Source organism: Adiantum capillus-veneris, chromosome 5, assembly GCF_014529385.1.
Source record: "Adiantum capillus-veneris isolate H3 chromosome 5, ASM1452938v2, whole genome shotgun sequence".
Taxonomy (NCBI): Eukaryota; Viridiplantae; Streptophyta; class Polypodiopsida; order Polypodiales; family Pteridaceae; genus Adiantum; species Adiantum capillus-veneris.
This window is the reverse complement of record NC_140935.1, coordinates 170643482-170662359: the sequence shown is the minus strand read 5'-3', so window position 1 is coordinate 170662359 and position 18878 is coordinate 170643482. Positions and strand designations below refer to the sequence as shown.

Genomic DNA, 18878 nt, shown 5'->3' with positions numbered 1-18878 from the left:
ATCCCACATCAGGCACATATGGTTATTCCACACCTAGATATAGTCCCTCCAATTCTGAAAAAAATTTGGATCTTCTTTGTCTTTGAAATGCTTCTTGCAATTCTCAAATGCTTCTGCACTCTTAAATGCTTCTTGCAATTCTGTCTGTGAAAATGTGTGTGTGCGCGTGTGCGCTGGGGGTTTGGGGGGGGGGCGCAAGTGTAGCAACAACAACGCAGCACTACAGAGTAGAGCAGTGTGCCAACAGCAGATGCACCTCCTGCAGGAAAACGCGCAGGCGCAACAGCAAGGGGGCGCGTAGGTCCAGCAGCAATAGCAAGACGACCAGGGAGCTTCACCCGCTAGAGAGAGAGAGAGAGAGAGAGAAATGAAATGATACATTAACGTCTTCAAAAGGCCAAAATGACCTGAGACCAATCCGTTACAAACTCTGAATCTGATACCATATCTAGGTACAAAAAAAGAGAGAGTATAATGAATCTAGCAATGCTACTAGCTGGAACTGTGTGGGGTATGTCACATGTGTGATCACTGAGACAATGAATGATGTCACAAAGTGATGACGTGTTTGCCCGGGAGCCGAAACCATGAATAATGCTGAAAACCCTAAATCTGCAAACCCTCACCCTAAAACCTGCAAACCCTAAAATCTGCCAAAAACCCTAAAAACTGCAGAAACCCTATCCCTAACCCTAAAAGGCCAGCAGTGAAAAGCGCCAGCTGGTGACGTGGAAGAATCCCGTAAATTGCGGCGGAAATCCAGCTTTTGCGGTAGTTTTCCCTACACAATTTGAGTTGGGGAGAGAGAGAAAAAACTTTTGCTTTATCCTATTAAAAGCTCTTGCTTTTGATCTACAGCTTTTGGGGCTCTGCTTTTGGCATCCCTTGTAATTTAAATTGGTGGTGAGGGCTCACACTCTGCAGAGCATCTGGACGCAGAGTCTAGGAGTGAAACTCTAACCGCTCTCTTGCACTGTGAACATTGATTAATACATAAAGAAATACCAAAAGGGGCGCCTGTTTTTGGGGCCAATATCTCTAGGCACGGAACTCCGCCGGGCCAGTGCAAATCTATTGTGAACTGTGAACTGTTTTGAAGTGGTTATTTGGTGATGTCGTGATTGATTCTTGAGTTGGAGTGTCCAAGTCTGTTACAGTGGTATCAGAGCACGGCCGATTTCTCTTCTACGAGAAATCCGATCCCCAATTTTTTTTCCGCACCACCTATGGCTTCACGTAAGGATCAGTCGACTCCCTCTGCATCCGGAGATGCGGGCAGAGATCACAACGAGATTCCAGCAGAGAGTATGGCCCTCCTCGGCCTACTCAGGCGGAGGAGCGAGAGATGAAGCGTCGTCGATTGATCGGCGATGCAACAAAGATGATGCTCAAATTTTTGCGAAGGACCCAAAATTGGCAAAATATATGAGCAAGACTTCTTTTCAGGAAGTGCATGCGCAGTGGCCGGATTTGCAAAAGTCATTTCAAGTATATTGTGATGCTTGTGGTCGTAGTCTGGGTGCGGCCTTAATGCAAGAAGGCCATGTCATTGCTTACGAGAGCCGATTGTTCTCAAGGCCGGAGATGACAGCACAGATTTATGAGAAAGAGCTTTTGGCGGTTATCCATGCTCTTGCTCAGTGGCGGCATTACCTACTCGGAGCGTATTTTACTGTCTTTACAGACCATCAGAGTTTGCGCTACTTCTTGTCACAGAAGCAGCTATCGGACAAGCAGATGCGGTTGGCGAACATCTTGTCACAGTTTCACTTCGAGATTGTCCATGTTCAGGGACAGAAGGATGTGGTGGCAAATGCTTTGTCTCGGAAGCCATTGGTTCTGGTTATTTCCGCGATACATCATAGGAGCTTCGAGTATATGGTCGACTAGAATGCCACAGATAAAGATTTTGCAGACGTTTTCACACGGATACGGGATGGGGAGACAGTAGAGGGATATTCCATTCGGGATGGCTACTTGATAAGAAAAACGATGTTGTGCGTTACACAACTGTTGACAGAAAAGGTTATGACTAAATGCCACTGTCCACCTTTTACGGGTCAACGCGGCATTGCTACCACCATGAAAGGGGTAGAGAGATACTTCTTTTGGCCGAGACTCATAGGGGAGCCTGATGAGCAACCCGAAGTGGAAGAAAACGAGGAGATCCTTGTTCCTGAACAGATTTTGGCACATAAGGATACGAAGAATAAAGGTAAAGTCCGAAGGCGGTTCTTGGTTAAGTTCAAGAACTGTCCTGCATTGCTTGCGAAGTGGAAAGAGGAGGAGGACCTAGCAGATACTCCTCAGATTGTGAAACTTTACCTCGATGCTTTTGGTTTAGCATAGTCTACTCCAAATGAAACCCAGAATTCAGCTTGGCCGGAGATCTGGTGCAGTGGGATGCACAAGAGGGGAGTCACTCCGCTCCTTTGTCAATAGATGCCTTGATTTAGATACTAGAGTCATTGATGTCTCTTTGAGCTTCAAGGATGCTGAAAGCTGACAGTATTCTACTGTATGACTTTATGAAATGGAATTCCTGATCATGATACTGATTTGTTCTTGACTTCTTTTAACTGCAAGAACTGATAGACGAAATGACTGCAGCATTTTGGTCTAATTGATCTCGAATAGACATGGTTGCAATAGGGGTTAGTCAATCGGACATCGATGAGGTCCCCATTCGATCTAGATGCGATTGCTAGCTACATTGCCGATAAATCATGGTCTAAGATCCGAATGAATGTTAAATGTCATTTGATGTCCTGTGATGTCGTTTGATGTGAGTGTCGATTAATACATGTGCTAGATGTGTGTTCCTAGTACGTAGGTACTAACAGTCAGTGTCTGCTAAGACGGTTTATGGCCTATGTCTGTTTTGCAAGCGTAATCGAGGGCGATTACAATGCTTTCAAGAGGGGGGTATATCACAAAATGATGACATGTCTGCCCGAGAGCCAAAACCATGCCTAGTGCTGAAAAACCTAAATCTGCAAAACCTAACCCTAAAACCTGCAAACCCTAAAATCTGCCAAAAACCCTAAAAACTGCAAAAACCCTAACCCTAACTCTAACAGGGCAGCAGTGAAAAAGCGGCAGCTGATGACGTGGCAGAGAGTAGAGGCTACTTGTTGGCACTCATTGTTTCTCCATGAATGAGGCAGAACACAAAGATTATCTGTTTCAGAGACATTTTGGGACACTTTGTCTCAGCAGCAGCAGGAGTGCAAGTGGATTCGGCCAAGATAGACACTATCCGTCATTGGCCCGATTTGAGGAATGTCCATGAAGTTAGAACCTTCTTGGGACTGTGTTCGTACTACAGGCGGTTCATACGAAATTTGCAGAGGTTGCTTCCCCTTTGCATATCTTGACACAGAAAGGAGTACCTTTCTCGTAGGGATCCACAGAGGTGACTGCCTTTCAAACCTTGAAGACAAATTGACTACGGGACCTCTTTTGACTTTGCCGGACTTGCAGAAGTCATTTGAAGTATATTGTGATGCTTCTGGTCTTAGTCTGGGTGCGGTCTTGATGCAAGAAGGCCATGTCATAGCTTATGAGACCCGATTGTTCACTAGGCCGGAGATGACATCACAGATATATGAGATAGAGATTTTGGGGGTTATCCATGCTCTTACTCAGTGGCGACATTACCTACTCGGAGCAGATTTTATTGTCTTTAAAGACGATCAGAGTTTACGCTGCTACTTGTCACAGAAGCAGCTTTCGGAAAAGCAGATGCGGTGGGCGAACATCTTGTCACAGTTTCACTTCCAGATTGTCCACGTGCAGGGACAGAAGAATGTGGTAGCAGATGCTTTGTCTCGGAAGCTGTTCGTTCTCGCTATTTCCACGATACATCATAGGAACTTCGAGGATATGGTCGATCAGTATGCCACAGACACAGATTTTGTAGATGTTTGCACACGGATACGGGGTGGGGAGACAATAGCTCGATACTCCCTTCGGGAAAGATACTTGATGAAAAAAGACTATGTTCTGCATTACACAACCGTTGAGGGCAAAGGTTATGACTGAATGCCACTGTCCACCTTTTACGGGTCATCGCGGCATTGCTACCATCATGAAGGGGGTAGAGAGATACTTCTATTCGCCGAGACTCAAAAAGGATGTGGAAGAGTTTATGCGCAGTTGCTTGGTATGCCAGAAGGTCAAGTTTCACAGGCATAAGGCACAGGGATTGTTACAGTCTTTACCCATACCCACCCCCCCCGAGAAAGTATTGCAATGGATTTCATTTTTTCTCCCGAGAACACAGAATGATCACGATGATTTTCTGATTACATGGCACGTCTGAGACGATTGTCTCCGACAGAGACCCCAGATTTATGAGTTTGTTTTGGAAGGCAATTTCAGAGAACATAGGCACGCGGTTGCAGTTCTCATCATCGTTCCACTCGCAGACTGACGGGCAATCTGAGATTGCCAATTCAGTGGTTTTAGATTTATTGGAGTCTTGTATCTCGGATCAAAGACTCAATGGGAAAAGAAATTACCTTTGGTGGAATTTGCCTATAATAACACGATACACTCTTTGACGAGGAAGACGGCATTTGAGATTGTGGAAAGTGCTGCAAAGGTTCCATCCTTCCGGAGCACAAAAAGATTAGATATTTGAAGCGGATGAATATTCGTGACATTTGGATACGGCTTTTGCCAAGGTTTGCGAGACTTTGCACAAGTCTCAAGAACGACAGAAAAAGGCAGCGGATACACTCTTTGACGAGGTAGACGGCATTTGAGATTGTGGAATTTGCCTATAATAACACGATACACTCTTTGACGAGGAAGACGGCATTTGAGATTGTGGAAAGTGCTGCAAAGGTTCCATCCTTCCGGAGCACAAAAAGATTAGATATTTGAAGCGGATGAATATTCGTGACATTTGGATACGGCTTTTGCCAAGGTTTGCGAGACTTTGCACAAGTCTCAAGAACGACAGAAAAAGGCAGCGGATCGCCATCGTGACGACTTGAAACTGAAGGAGAATGATTGGGTGCTCTTACTTTTGAGAAGGCACGCTAAGAAAGAAACAGGGAAAGGAGAGGCTTTTTCCAAAGCTTAGTATGCGATACTACGGACCTTTCCAAATTATTGAAAAGATAAATGATGTCACCTTTCGATTGAAACTGCCAGATACTTGGACGATTCACAATGCATTGCATATGAGTGTCTTGAAACCTGTTAAGGGTGATATGCCTAATCATGGGGAGCCTGATGAGCAACCTGCAGTGGAAGAAAACGAGGAGATCCTTGTTCCTGAACAGATTTTGGCACATAATGATACGAAGAAAGGTAAAGTCCGAAGGCGGTTCTAGGTTAAGTTCAAGAACTTTCCTGCATTTGATGCGAAGTGGATGGAGAAGGAGGACCTAGCAGATACTCCTCGAATTGTGAAACTTTACCACAATATTTTGGAGATTTGGTGCAGTAGGATGCACAAGAGGGGAGTCACTCCGCTCCTTTGTCAACAGATGCCTCGATTTTGATACTAAAGTCACTGATGTCTCGTTGAGCTCCAAGGATACTGAGAGCTGACAGTATTCTGCTGGATGACTTTATGAAATGGAATTCTTGATAATAATATTGACTTGTTCTTGACTTCTTTTGAGTGCAGGAACTGATAACCGAAATGACTGCAGCATTTTGGTATCATTGATCTCGAAAAGACATGGTTGCAATACGGGTTAGTCAATCGGACATCGATGAGGTCCCGATTGGACCTAGATGTACTGCTAGCTACATTGCCGATAAATCATGGTCTAAGATCCGAATGAATGTCGAATGTCATGTGATGTCCTGTGATGTCTGGTGATGTCCAATGATGTCGTGTGATGTGACTGTCGATTTGGTACATGTGCTAGATGTGTGTCCCTAGTACATAGCTACTAACAGTCAGTGTCTGCTAAGACGGTTTATGGCTTTTGTCGGTTTTGCGGGCGTAATCGCGATCGATTACAATGCTTTCAAGAGGGGGGTATGTCACAAAGTGATGACGTGGCGAACAGCACAGACCCTAATTTCTGCCAGAAATCCTTAAAAAACCTACAAACCCTAATTTCTGCCACAAAACCCTAATTTCGGGAAATCACGAAGGTGAACAAAAAAAAAGGGATATTTTTTAGGGACGCAAATCTCAGCTTTTGGCCACAAAAGCATAATTGCTTTTTATTGTTCTTATTGAGAGAGAGAGAGAGAGAGAGAGAGAGAGAGAGAGAGAGAGAGAGAGAGAGAGAGAGAGAGAGAGAATTTGCTTTTGCTTTCAGAAAGTCTCTGTGAGAGAGGGAAAAGAGGTTTTGCTTTCAGGGCTTTTGATTTTGAAGCTTTTGGGGCTCTGCTTTTGGGCATGCCTTGTAACCTTTAAATAAGTGGTGAGTACTTCACTTCTCAGAGCATCTAGACACAGAGTCTGAGAGTGAAACCCTAGCCACTCTCTTGTACTTTGATCTGATTAATATAAAAAGAAATACCGAAAGGGGCGCCAGTCTTTGGGGCCAATATCTCTAGGCACGAAACTCCACCGGGCCAGTGTACATCTATTGTGATCTGTGACTTGTTTTGAAGTGGTTGTTTGGTGTTGTCGCGGTTGATTCTTGACTTGGAGTCTCCAAGTCTGTTACACCGTGGCACTCAGTAGGTTGGTGGATACTAGTAAGTGAACTCAATTAAGGCCTAAAGTCAAGGTGTGACTACCAATAGAAAGTATCCGACAGTTGGGCTACATTGCACTTTTGGATGCGGTCCCAATGAGGATAGATGGTCAGATGACCACAGGGAGCCCAACGGAAGCATCTCCTAAAATTTAGGGAACTGCTATTTGGGCCGAGAAATGTGTTCCCGTCATTACCTCCGGTACGACTAGGGGAACACTTTACGACTCTGCCGCGAAGTCAACTGACGCGTCGGTTGAGATATTTTTAAGTGGCAAACCCGAAACGGGCAAATGCTTGTAAATGCGCCAAGTGTCAGGTTTTCGTAATCTTGCCTCCTACAGAAAAAAATGCGCTGAATTTTAAGCTGGGAGAGGGCTTTATTTGCATTTTGTCACATGTTAAGAGCTATGGAGTGCTTCCTTTCCCTCTTATGTACAGTTTGGTGCTAGGAGTGATGCCATGCACGCTACACACTGCTCTCTCTTTCCCCTATGTGCAATTTTGTGATGCCCCACAAGAGGGCTCCTCATTTGACTGATGTACAGCTGTGTGGGTTCATGCTTTTGTGCTGAGGCAAGAGCCTCCTTAAGCAGGACCAGGGGTAGTTGACTGCTACTCAAAAGTAGGCACCGGTGAGGGTCATAACCTCACCGTACAGGTGCAAAATCAGCGCTGTGTATGCGCTGTAAATTGACTGTTTTTCAGCCATATGGACTCCAGGACCATTGGGAATCGTGCCCCATTGGTAGAGGATAGCTAGGGGACTGTTTGGGGCTGAAAACAGGGAAAAAACCAGTAAATACAGCGTGCTGAATTTACTGTTTTTGGGCAGGAATCAGAGGGTATACGCCAGTAGAAGCGAGTTCTAGCAGGGGAATTGATTTCGTGCATGTTTTGGGGTTGTTATGCTGCCGAAATTTGGCCAAATCAGGTAGTATCTTGCGGGATACAGGTGAAGGATTCCCAGGACTCTTCTTTGTAATTTACCCTCATAAAGAATAAAGAAATACCGAAAGGAGCGCCAATTTTGGGACCCACAGGTTGTCGGCGTCTGCTCAGAGCATTCGAGCTTCCGAGCCGTGTGTGTGATTAAGTGTTAATTCCCGTGGCAGGTTTCCTTTGCAAAGTGCTCTGTGAGTGTGTCTAAAGTAAAGAATTACGGGTGAAAGCCAACGCCTACCGCCCCACCGGCCGGTTTCATGGTTCCATTGCCGGGACATCAATCACTTTTTCCTTAAAAGCATGGATTGTCTTGGGTAAAGACACAAAGTGCAGGAACGCGGGATTACACTATGGCCGACAAGGGGAAGGGCATTATGGAAGAGGGTTCCTCTTCAAAGGACAGGCAGGAGATCCCTATGGTTTTCAAGATTGGCTAGAGCTTACGTCCACGTCAGTCTGTACCTCCTCTCAAGGTGAATGTCCCTCCAGAAGTACAGGGCTTTATGGCTGGGCAACTTGAGGATGATGCTTTCAAGACTCAGTTAGTTGCCGCAGTGAATGTCCTTTCGCAGCTGGTGCAAAATCCAAGGTTTATGGAGTTCTTGCAAGCGCCACTAGTGCAACAACAAAATAGGCAACCTACGCCGCGTACAGAGCTTGTTGATGCTCAAGCCCAGGTACTTCATGCGGCTCAAGAGGATAGGGAACACTCGCATGTTGCGGAGTCAGGGGCTCCAAAGCAGGTTCCTCCTGTGCTTGAACAGGTGGGTAGAACGCCTATTCCACAGGTTATGCCAGTTCAGCCCGCCACCTTTCAAAGCCAGCATGCAGTCTTGAATGGACAGGGAGCTGGATACCAGGCAATGCACTCAGTTTTTCCACCACCCACGGTACATCCTGGGTATTTCGGGGGTGGCTGAGTGTTCCAAAGTATGGCTGGCTATGCGCCTGGAAGTCAGCCGTACATGCCAAGAACACTGTTCGGGGGTATGCAAGGCATCATGCCAAACCCCATGCATGGTAGTATCGGCATGCAGCAAGCTTTTCACTGCAACCAGGGCCAGTTTGGGGTGCCACAGGGTCATTTTGGCATGGCTGGTTTTTCTCGACAGCAGCTAGATATCGCACCTCTGACGCAAAATGTGAATGGCCAAGATGTGCCGATTATGCCTACTACAGTGCCCATGTTGCAGACCATCCCTTATGACAACTTGGGGGCACTAGAGAAGCCGAAGGCTTACAAAGAAGGTGGTGCAGTTGTAAAGTTCAGTACCTTCAGTGGTTTCAAAGATAAGACAAAGGCCCTCACTTTCCTCCAGCAGTTTGATACAGCTTATGCGGGAGAGAATTTTACAAAGGCCTCAAAGGTCAAGAAAGCTGCCACTTTCTTAAAGGACAATGCTATGAAGCTGGGCATCAGAGCTAAAGAGATGGGGTACACAGTAGAGGCAGAGTTGGCATGTCCTGCCGACTCAGAATGTGTTACTCCTATCATTGCAAAACTGTGTCTGCATATCCAGTCATATGTGGACACAGAAGAGTTGTACATCATGCCGCTGGAAGGTTGTGACGCCTTGCTGGGGATCCCGTGGATGTTCCAAGTGCATGGAGTCAAAGATGCCTACAACAAAAAGATCATTGAACAGCATAGGGGCAAAACTCACGTCTTGGATGTAAAGCTTAAAGGAGAGTCAGTCCCTATTGTATATGCTTCTGCTATCACTTCTGTAATAAACAATCATCTTTCTGTGTACTTGATTTTTGCACGTGATGTCTCAGATAGTGATCAATCAAATTTATCTGTGTTAAATAAAGAAAGGTCAACATTTTTGCAAAAGTTTAGTGACTGCTTTTTTGATTCATTACCGTCGCAATTGCCGCCAGAGAGACCTGAGGACCATCAGATAGATTTGGTGCCAAGGTGTAGCCCACCAAATAGACCTCCCTACAAGGTTAGAGTGACGCAGCAGAAAGAGATTATGGGCCAGGTTGAGGAGTTATTAGAGAAGGGGCTGATTCAGCCTAGTTCTTCACCCTTTTGCTCCCCAGTGCTCCTAGTGCAGAAGAAGGATGGCTCATGGCGCATGTGTATTGATTACCGTGCGTTGAATAAGAATACCATCAAGAATAGGTTTCCTATTCCTAGAATTGATGATATTCTCGATCGTTTAGACGGTGCTGCAATTTTCAGCAGGATAGACCGTAAGAGTGGGTACCATCAGATTCGTATAAGGCCAGACGATATGCACAAGACTGCGTTTAGAACGACATTTGGTCTTTATGGGTTTCTAGTGATGCCGTTTGGGCTAACAAATGATATGCCACGTTCAACAAAATGATGGACCGGATTTTCCACTCGCATCAACAATTTGTTGGAACGTTCTTCGATGACATGATAGTGTATTCGAAGAATGAAGAGGAGCATAGGCGTCACTTGACCATTGTATTCGAGGAGCTGCGCAGTCACAGGTTACTTGTCAATCTTAAGAAAAGTGAATTCTTCCTCGAAGAGATCCACTTTCTTGGCCACATAGTCTCAAAGGATGGTGTTAGAATGGATCCCGCAAAGGTCGAAGCTATCAAGACATAGCCAGACTTGAAGACTGTGCACGATGTAAGAAGCTTCTTGGGATTGTGTTCCTACTGTAGAAGATTTATCAGAAATAGCATCGCCTCTTCACGCTTTGCGAAAGAAAGAGGTCACTTTCAGATGGACCCAAAAAGAGATTTCAGCTTTTAGTCTCTTAAAGGAAAAGTTGACCTGAGATCCAGTTATTGTTTTGCCAGATCTCAAGAAGTCATTTGTGGTCCAGTGTGACACGTGTGGCAATAGCATCGGAGCAGTGCTAATGCAAGATGGACGGGTAGTAGCTTATGAAAGCCGAATTTTGCAAGGGCCAGAGAGGACTATGCAAGTCTATGAGAAAGAGCTCTTGGCCGTGATTCATGCGCTTTCTAGCTGGAAGCACTATCTCTTAGGTGCTGATTTTGTTGTCCAAACTGAACATCAGACCTTGCGATACTTCTTGACACAATCAAAGTTATCCGAAAAGCATATGCGGTGAGCAAACATTCTTTCCATGTTCCACTTCCAGATTATGCATGTGGAAGGCAAGAAGAATGTTGTGGCTGATGCGTTATCAAGAAAGCCACAAATTTCAGCTGTGTCAATTCCTTATCATCATGAGTTAGATGACATGAAGGAACAGTATACTGCTGATGAAGATTTTGCAAGGATCTTTGAGCAGTTACAAGAGGGGCAGCATCACGAGCCCTACCTCCTCAGAGATGGTTTTATGATGATGCATGGCAGACTTTGTGTCACTAGGCCACTCCGACATAAGGTCATGGAAGAGAGTCATGTACCACCGTATGCCGGGCATCGTGGCATTGATGCAATAGTTAAAGCGATAGAGACATTCTTCTATTGGCCTACCCTGAGGAGAGATGTGGATGCCTTTGTGCGAGCATGCATAGTTTGCCAAAAGGTCAAGTTTGACAGGCAAAAGGCACCAGGGGGTTGTTACAACCACTGCCGATTCCGGATAAGCCATGGGAAAGCATTGCTATGGACTTTATCTTTGATCTTCCAAGAACACCAACAAGGAATGATGGTATATGGACCATTATCTACAGGTTCAGCAAGCAAGCCCATTTTATCCCTGTCAGGAAGAAGATAAAATCTGATCAGATGGCGTGCTTGTTCATTTACAATGTGTTCAAGCACCTTGGTATGCCAGAATCGATTATCAGTGATCGTGATCCTCGCATGACCAGTTTGTTCTGGAGGGGATTGTTTGAGAACATGGGCACTACGCTCAAGTTCTCTTCTTCGTTTCATCCACAAACTGATGGACAGTCAGAAGAGGCTAATTCTACTGTCTTAGATCTGCTGAAATGCTATGTGTCAGATAATAAGGGCAAGTGGGAACAGTATTTGCCTATGCTTGAGTATGCGTACAATAATACGGTGCATTCGTCTACTGGCAAAGCACCTTTTGAGATTGTTGAAGGCAGCAAAAAGGTTCCTCATACAAAGGATAAGATCTTTAAGGCAGATCGATATGTTGAGAACATGGATGAGATGTATAAGAAGATTAAAGTTGCCTTGGAGAAGACTCAGGCAAAGCAGAAAAAGGCTGATGATCGTCACAGTCGTAAATTGCTACTATCACCTAGTGAGTGGGTTTTGTTAAGGTTCGAAAAGGCAAGGTTAAAGAAGATGAAGGGCAAGGAACGGCTGTTACCTAAGCTCAGCATGCGTTACCATGGGCCTTTTCAAGTGCTTGACAAGATCAGCGATGTGGCTTACAGGCTGAAATTGCCTGATGCATGGAAGATTCATAATGTGTTTCACGTGAGTCTTCTAAGACCCTTCGTGGGTGATGTGCCAGAAGATATGCCAGATGAGGATCAGCCACAAGTTGAGGAACTTGATGAGATCCTGGTACCTGAGCAAGTTTTGGCACATAAGGACAGAAAAGTTAAAGGACAAGTTGCAAGACGCTATTTCGTGAAGTTCAAGAACTATCCGCCTATGGATGCAAAGTGGATGGAAGAGCATGAACTGTCAGAGTCACCAAATGTATTGCAGCTTTACATTGAAGCCTTTGGGTTACAACCTACTTATGCCCCAACCCAACGTGCGCAAAGGAGGGGTAATGATAGAGCTAGTACATCAAATGTACATATGAATTCAGTGTAATAGATGGAAATGACAAAAGTATGAAGGCCTCATTAAGTCATTTGTATCTATATGTTATGACATTTCTTGCGGATACATGCGATGATAAAAGAGTATTAATAGCACAAGATCATCAGTGGCGTGTATTTATGGTATGCAATCGACGACGTTTGCGATTTCAAGAGGGGGGTATTGCACGTGGACGTGGCAACTGTTAACTATGTCACGAGGACGTGGCAACTGCTAACTTTAATTGTTGGTTTCTTTCCTAGGGGTTTTGTTTACCCTCTTCTTGAAGTAGCAAACGGTCAGACATTGCATGGCCAATCTGAACGCTAGTTTCACCCGCAGATGGGTAGTAGTCGGCACTGAAATTCATATGGTAAGAGGATGTCTAGGCTCAGAGCAAGATCATATAGGTTCCCCCGTCGCACTTAGTAAGTTGGTGGATACTATCTCGGAAAAAAAAGTTGGTGTGGATACTAGAAAGTGAACTCAATAAAGGCCTAAAGTCAAGGTGTGACTACCAACAGAAAGTATCCGACAGTTGGGCCACATTGCACTTTTGGATGCGGTCTCGATGAGGATAGATGGTCAAATGACCACAGGGAGCCCAACGGAACAATCTCCTAAAATTTAGGGAATTGCTATTTTGGGCCGGGAAATGTGTTCGCATCATTACCTCTGGTATGACTAGGGGAACACTTTACGACTTTGCCGCGAAGTCAACTGACGCGTCGGTTGAGATATTTTAAAGCGGCAAACCCGAAACGGGCAAATACTTGTAAATGCGCCAAGTGTCAGTTTTTCATGGACTTGCCTCCTACAGGAAAAAATGCACTGAATTTTAAGCTGGGAGAGGGCTTCGTTTGCATTTTGTCACAGGTTAAGAGCTATGGAGTGCTTCCTTTCCCTGTTATGTACAATGTGGTGCTAGGAGTGATGCCCTACACGCTACACACTGCTCTCTCTTTCCCCTACGTGCAATTATGTGATGCCGCACAAGAGGGCTCCTCATTTGACTGATGTACAGCTGTGTGGGTTCATGCTTTTGTGATGAGGCAAGAGCCTCCTTGAGTAGGAACAGGGGTAGCTGACTGCTACTCCAATGCAGGCACCGGTGAGGGTCATAATAACCTCACCGTACAGGTGCAAAATCAGAGCTGTGTATGCGCTGTAAATTGACTGTTTTTCAGCCATACGGACGCCAGGACCATTGGGAATCGTGCCCCACTGGTAGATGACAGCTAGGGGACTGTTTGGGGCTGAAAACAGGGAAAAAACCAGTAAATACAGCGTGCTGAATTTACTGTTTTAGGGCAGGAATCAGAGGGTATACGCCAATAGAAGCGAGTTCTAGCAGGGGAATTGATTTCGTGCAAGTTTTGGGGCTGTTATGCTACCGAAATTTGGCCAAATCAGGTGGTATCTTGCGGGATACAGGTGAAGGATTCCCAGGACTCTTCTTTGTAATTTACCCTCATAAAGAATAAAGAAATACCGAAAGGGGCGCCAATTTTGGGGCCTACACGTTGTCGGCGTCTGCTTGGAGCATTCGAGCTTCCGAGCCGTGTGTGTGATTAAGTGTTAATTCCCGTGGCAGGTTTCCTTTGCCAAGTGCTCTGTGTGTGTGTCTAAAGTAAAGAATTACGGGTGAAAGCCAACGTCTACCGCCCCACGGGCCGGTTTCATCAACAGTCCTAGTCTAGACCTTTGGATTGGGTGGATCTGCTTGGGATGCTGACCTGGCAAGTCATATCCCTGCACTATCTAGCCTCGGCACCCCCTTGTATCGAGCACCAGAGTCCGTGGTCTTTAGTTGAGCGTGCTGCCATGCATTGTCACTGGTATCATCTCTATTTCTATTCACTTGTTCTATTGCCTCAGTTTCATAGTTTCACTGTTTCAGAACGGATCATATCTGGGAAGCATTATAGGCCAGCACACACTGGTGAGCATGCAAGTGAGAACATATTGCTATGAGGCTACCCACTACACCTACTGAGCACCAGTAAGGATTTACACGCTATATGCTAGAACTAGAGCCGAACATCATGCTGAAAGGAGGAAAGGCAGCCTCCGCTCCACACTAAGAGAGAAGCGAGCAAGAACGGCAGCTAAGGACAGCCATGCCTATAAAAACTTCCTGACCATATCTGATGATCATGCTGATACTGAGTCAAAAGCCCCATCCGATATCACCAGGCAAATCAGAGCTTCAAAGTGATTTGACACTCACATTTCTTAATTACACTAGGACGACGATGGATGTCCTCAATAATCTATCACAAATGACGTTTCGCCTCAGAAAGTCCCCTTGAGCACCCTGCCTGACAATCACTCCATGATGTCAACACCTCACTGACACTTGAGTTACCAACCTTCAAAGGCATTTAAAATACTGACCCTGACGCACACACCCAGCGAGTCACAAGAGGTCAGCCAGTTTGAGGGACACACCTGGTAAAGAGTACCAGGACTATTTTCCCCCATGCCCAAAGCCATGTCTTCCAGGTATGTACTTCCAGTTCCCCCCATGAAACGTCCAGCATAGCACTTCCTGACATCCTCTATATCCATGATGATAAGAACGATGAAAATCAGGAAGAGTTCAATAGTTACCATGGAAGAACATACAATCTATTTTGCAATACCGAACGTCACACACATCAGTCCCATGTCGTATATCCAGGACATATTTCATTTTCTATCGTACCCATGGGTCATAAACAAAGCTCACACCTGACAAGCTTTGTTTCTCGTAGGTCATTTTGGCTTTTTGGAGACATTTAAGAAGACTCCTTCCTTTCTCGCTTTGATTAAATTTTTACCTCTAAGTCTATGCCCGATAGGCTTTACAAAACTGGTACTATTAAGGTGATTAAGAACCCAGAGCTACAGTTGGATTGAAAGAAAAACATACCAGGTTGTGACGCCAGTTATGAGCAGAAAGAAGGGAAATAGCTGAAACATCAAAGCGAAGGTTAAAATTCAGCCAGGTCCTTTTGGCTATAATTTTGTGCAAATTAGAAATCACCTACAAATGCAAGAGCATGGGACCAAAAAATGTACTTTCAGATTAGAAAACGTAATAATAACTGCCAGGAAATAGAACCCTACCATGGCCAAGGCCAAAGTCATACTACTGTTTCTTTGTTGAACCACTTTGTACACATTGTATATGCTGCCAATTGTTACTCAAGAAAAAAATTTAAGACACACATTTGAGCTAGTCCTGTCACAAGTGTTGAATTTAGTAGACAAACAGAAGATAACCATCAGCTTACTTGTAGCTCACAGTTGGTACAACTGCAAATAGCATCATGGCTAATATAACAAAGTCAGAAATAACCAGATCTGAAACAAGGATAACCAATTAACAGAAACATCAACCTGAAGAGGGTAATTTCTTTTGTTACACAATCTGAACCTGATATAAATGGCAGCCCGGCAAATATCCTGGCCACGTCACCCATTTTCAGACTCCACCAGCCAGGTCCTGAAGCATTAAGTATCGTGCAGTGATGTTGAGGAGCACTTAAGACTTAGAAAATTAGAAAAAGTGACTATAAACTGGAAACCTTTTGCCAAGGAAGGTTCTTGGAAATACCAACTATAGCTGTAAAAAAGTGAGCCAGGTATATTAGCATTAAGCCTTCCGTTGGACCATTGATTTCTGGAAGAATGAGTGTGTTTGTGAAGAAACTGCAGCCAAAAGGATAGTACCAATATAAACATAGCTATGCATTGCACAAACAATCACATGAATACCAAAACTGAATCTGTCCAATAAAATTAGCATGGTACAGTTTCCCCTAACATTTCTCGAAAAGTGGGCCTGCAAGGTCAAGAGATCGCCATGCAACCTTACACGTTCGAGGGAACACAGGACCTGGGAAACTTTGCATGGTAGGTCAGGTCTGATTATTCTTCAACAGTCACTGTATCTTTAATAGCTTTTTCTTATTCCACGATCACATCTTCTCATTTTTCTTAGTTCAAGATTCAATTCAAACCTGAGGTAGCTTACTTCAATATGAGGTCTCCAATTCCGAAACAGTTGTAGGTATGTAACTCATTCTGCGTAATCTAAAAGGACACGAGCACGTGAGCTATTGCATGCAAAGGCACTTGCTATAGCACAATGGGCTCATTCACTGGCTTGATTCAACCCAATTTGATTCTCATATAAACGAAAAACAATAATGACAAGTATTTATCTACCTATGTCCATTTGACAAAATAATGATGTGGCATGACTGTAACGCCGACTCGCCAACCCAAGTAAAGCAACACAGATCTGACCGTACGAGCGCGAAAAGCACGCCGCGAATTGAGACCTTTCCTTACAGTCATACAGATTACTAACATGGCAATTTCTACATGGGGTCTGAGCAGAAGAGTATATCCCACATAAGGCCAATTCCTCACATAAAAGGATACCCTCCTTTTAATGCAAATCATCCAAATTTCTCACTCACACGCCACACATTCCACCAACATAAACAGTTGAAACCAAAAGTACTCATCCTCTTGTCCACTTGAACCCAACGGATGGAGTATCTCTAAGTCATTGCATGAACACACTACCATAGCAGATCAATGGGGACTAACCAATGACAACACTGCAACAAATGAATGGAAGAGAAACTTGAAAGCGACAGTATAGCCTCCTGAATTCACTTACAATATTATCCTTGGAAGCTGGTGTGCTATGTTGTATTTTACTGGGATTCATTAGTACTTTCAAAGCTTGTATCCTATGAGTCGCAATGTCTAGCTGGCTATATTGTTGAAAAATAACAAGCTCGTCTCAATATTGGCTGAACAACTGTCACAAGTTGGTGACGTGGCGTGCCCAACTGGAAGGAATTGGCTGGGAGGACAAAAAAAACTGAACCCAGAAAGTGTGGCCGAGGGGCCTAAACAGAAGGGGTTAGTGTTTTTATATAAAAACCTAACCCTACCGATTTATGGACACCAATCGAGGGGCCTTAAACCCTAAAATCTCCAAAGCAACAGCTGGCAGCAGATTTCCATAATTTGCACTAACATGTTGACGTGGCAAACTGTACGAATTACCGCATTTGGCGCTGGCTGCAGAACTGCAGTTTCGCGCATGCTTTTGGCAACGGATACTTTTGGGTGCAAGAGCTTTTGGATCAAGTGCTTTTGGGACTCTCCTTTTGCACATCCCTTGTACTGTTTATAAGTGTGTAACAAGCTTGGACACTCCAAGCGAGAAATCAATAGCAACACGAACAAAAACTTCAAAATCATTGAACTTAGAGAGAGAGAGAGAGAGAGAGAGAGAGAGAGACCAGCGTAGTTCCGTGCCCAGAGGTATTGGCCCCCAAAGTCTAGCGCCCCTTTCGATATTTCTTTATCATTAATCATTGCAAAGTACAACTCCCAAGAAACCTCTGCTCTCAAACTTTGTGTCTATATGCTTTGCAGAGTGAGGCCCCAAGGGCTCTTATAAATAGTACAAGGGATGCCAAAAGTAGAGGCCCAAAAGCAATCAGTTCAAGAGCTTAGAATCCCAAAAGCGTGAGGTCCAAAAACTGGTGCCAAAAGTCGATAGCACAAATCGTGGAATTTTGTACAACTGCCACGTCATCGATCACCACAAATCACAGAACATCCGTACAACTGCCACGTCAACACTTCTTGCACGATTTCTTCTTTTTGGCTTATTTTTAATACTCTTGTGTCCCTTGGGGCCCCGTTGGCAAGGAACCCATAAGTTGGAACAACGTATAAGGTCATTTTTCATCTGCCAGGTATCCGGGTGGTCAAGCCACGTCATCACTTTGTGACATACCCCCCTCTTGAAAGAATTGTAATCGCCCTCAATTACACCAGCGGAAGCTACATAAGCCATAAACTAGTTCAGTAGACACTGACTCTAAGTACCGACGCACTAGACGACACAAATTTAGCACTTGCACAGAGATGACAGTCACATCTTCAAATGAACCCGGCCTGGAAGCTAGAGCACTACCAAGCAGACGCCGACAACCTGTTGCCTCAAAAACTGGCGCCCCTTTCGGTATTTCTTTATTCTTATTGCAAAAACCGATCCGAACACTTTCACCTAATTCTGCACAAACCGGTCAAAAGTACACGTCAAGGACACTTTCCCTTGCGGTTCGGAAGCTTTCCAGTGAGCTGCAGGTCAATTTCAGTGTGCTGTAATTCCCTGTTTTGTCACTGTCAGGTGCCCAAAGCCCTGTTAACGCATCCCAAGGCTTACCCGAGGCTCCCCTGGTATTGTCATGCAGTTTAGATGCGAAACCCTAAACCTGCAAAAAAACACAGCAGGCTGTAATTCTCTGTTTTGGATCGTTTTGGGCGGAGCGAGCACGCTTACACATGTAGACTAACTCGGGTCGTCAGTCTACATTCGAAAAGGAAAAGAAATTGAAGAAGCGTGTTCGATTGGAAGGAGTACCAGTTCTTCTTCTTCTTCTTCTTCTTCTTCTTCTTCTTCCTCCTGTTCTTCAAGCTCATCTGACTCCAGCCGAGAAGACAGAAAAGGCAAAAAGCGAAGCACAAAGCAGCTCTTCGGA

At 44.7% G+C, this 18878-nt stretch overlaps 1 protein-coding gene across 1 annotated transcript in view; it reads right to left on the bottom strand.

Annotated features, from left to right (window-relative positions):
- The window catches only part of LOC147458547 (choline/ethanolaminephosphotransferase 1-like), a 105312-nt gene that overhangs the window by 43810 nt on the left and 42624 nt on the right, over positions 1-18878 (bottom strand). Inside the window, exons 8-12 of the mRNA XM_086513202.1 lie at positions 15917-16011; positions 15737-15805; positions 15594-15663; positions 15427-15490; positions 15230-15270 (exon numbers count right to left, since the gene is read on the bottom strand). Of these exons, the coding sequence (XP_086369328.1) occupies positions 15230-15270; positions 15427-15490; positions 15594-15663; positions 15737-15805; positions 15917-16011 (339 nt within the window). The remainder of the gene's footprint in view (positions 1-15229; positions 15271-15426; positions 15491-15593; positions 15664-15736; positions 15806-15916; positions 16012-18878) is intronic.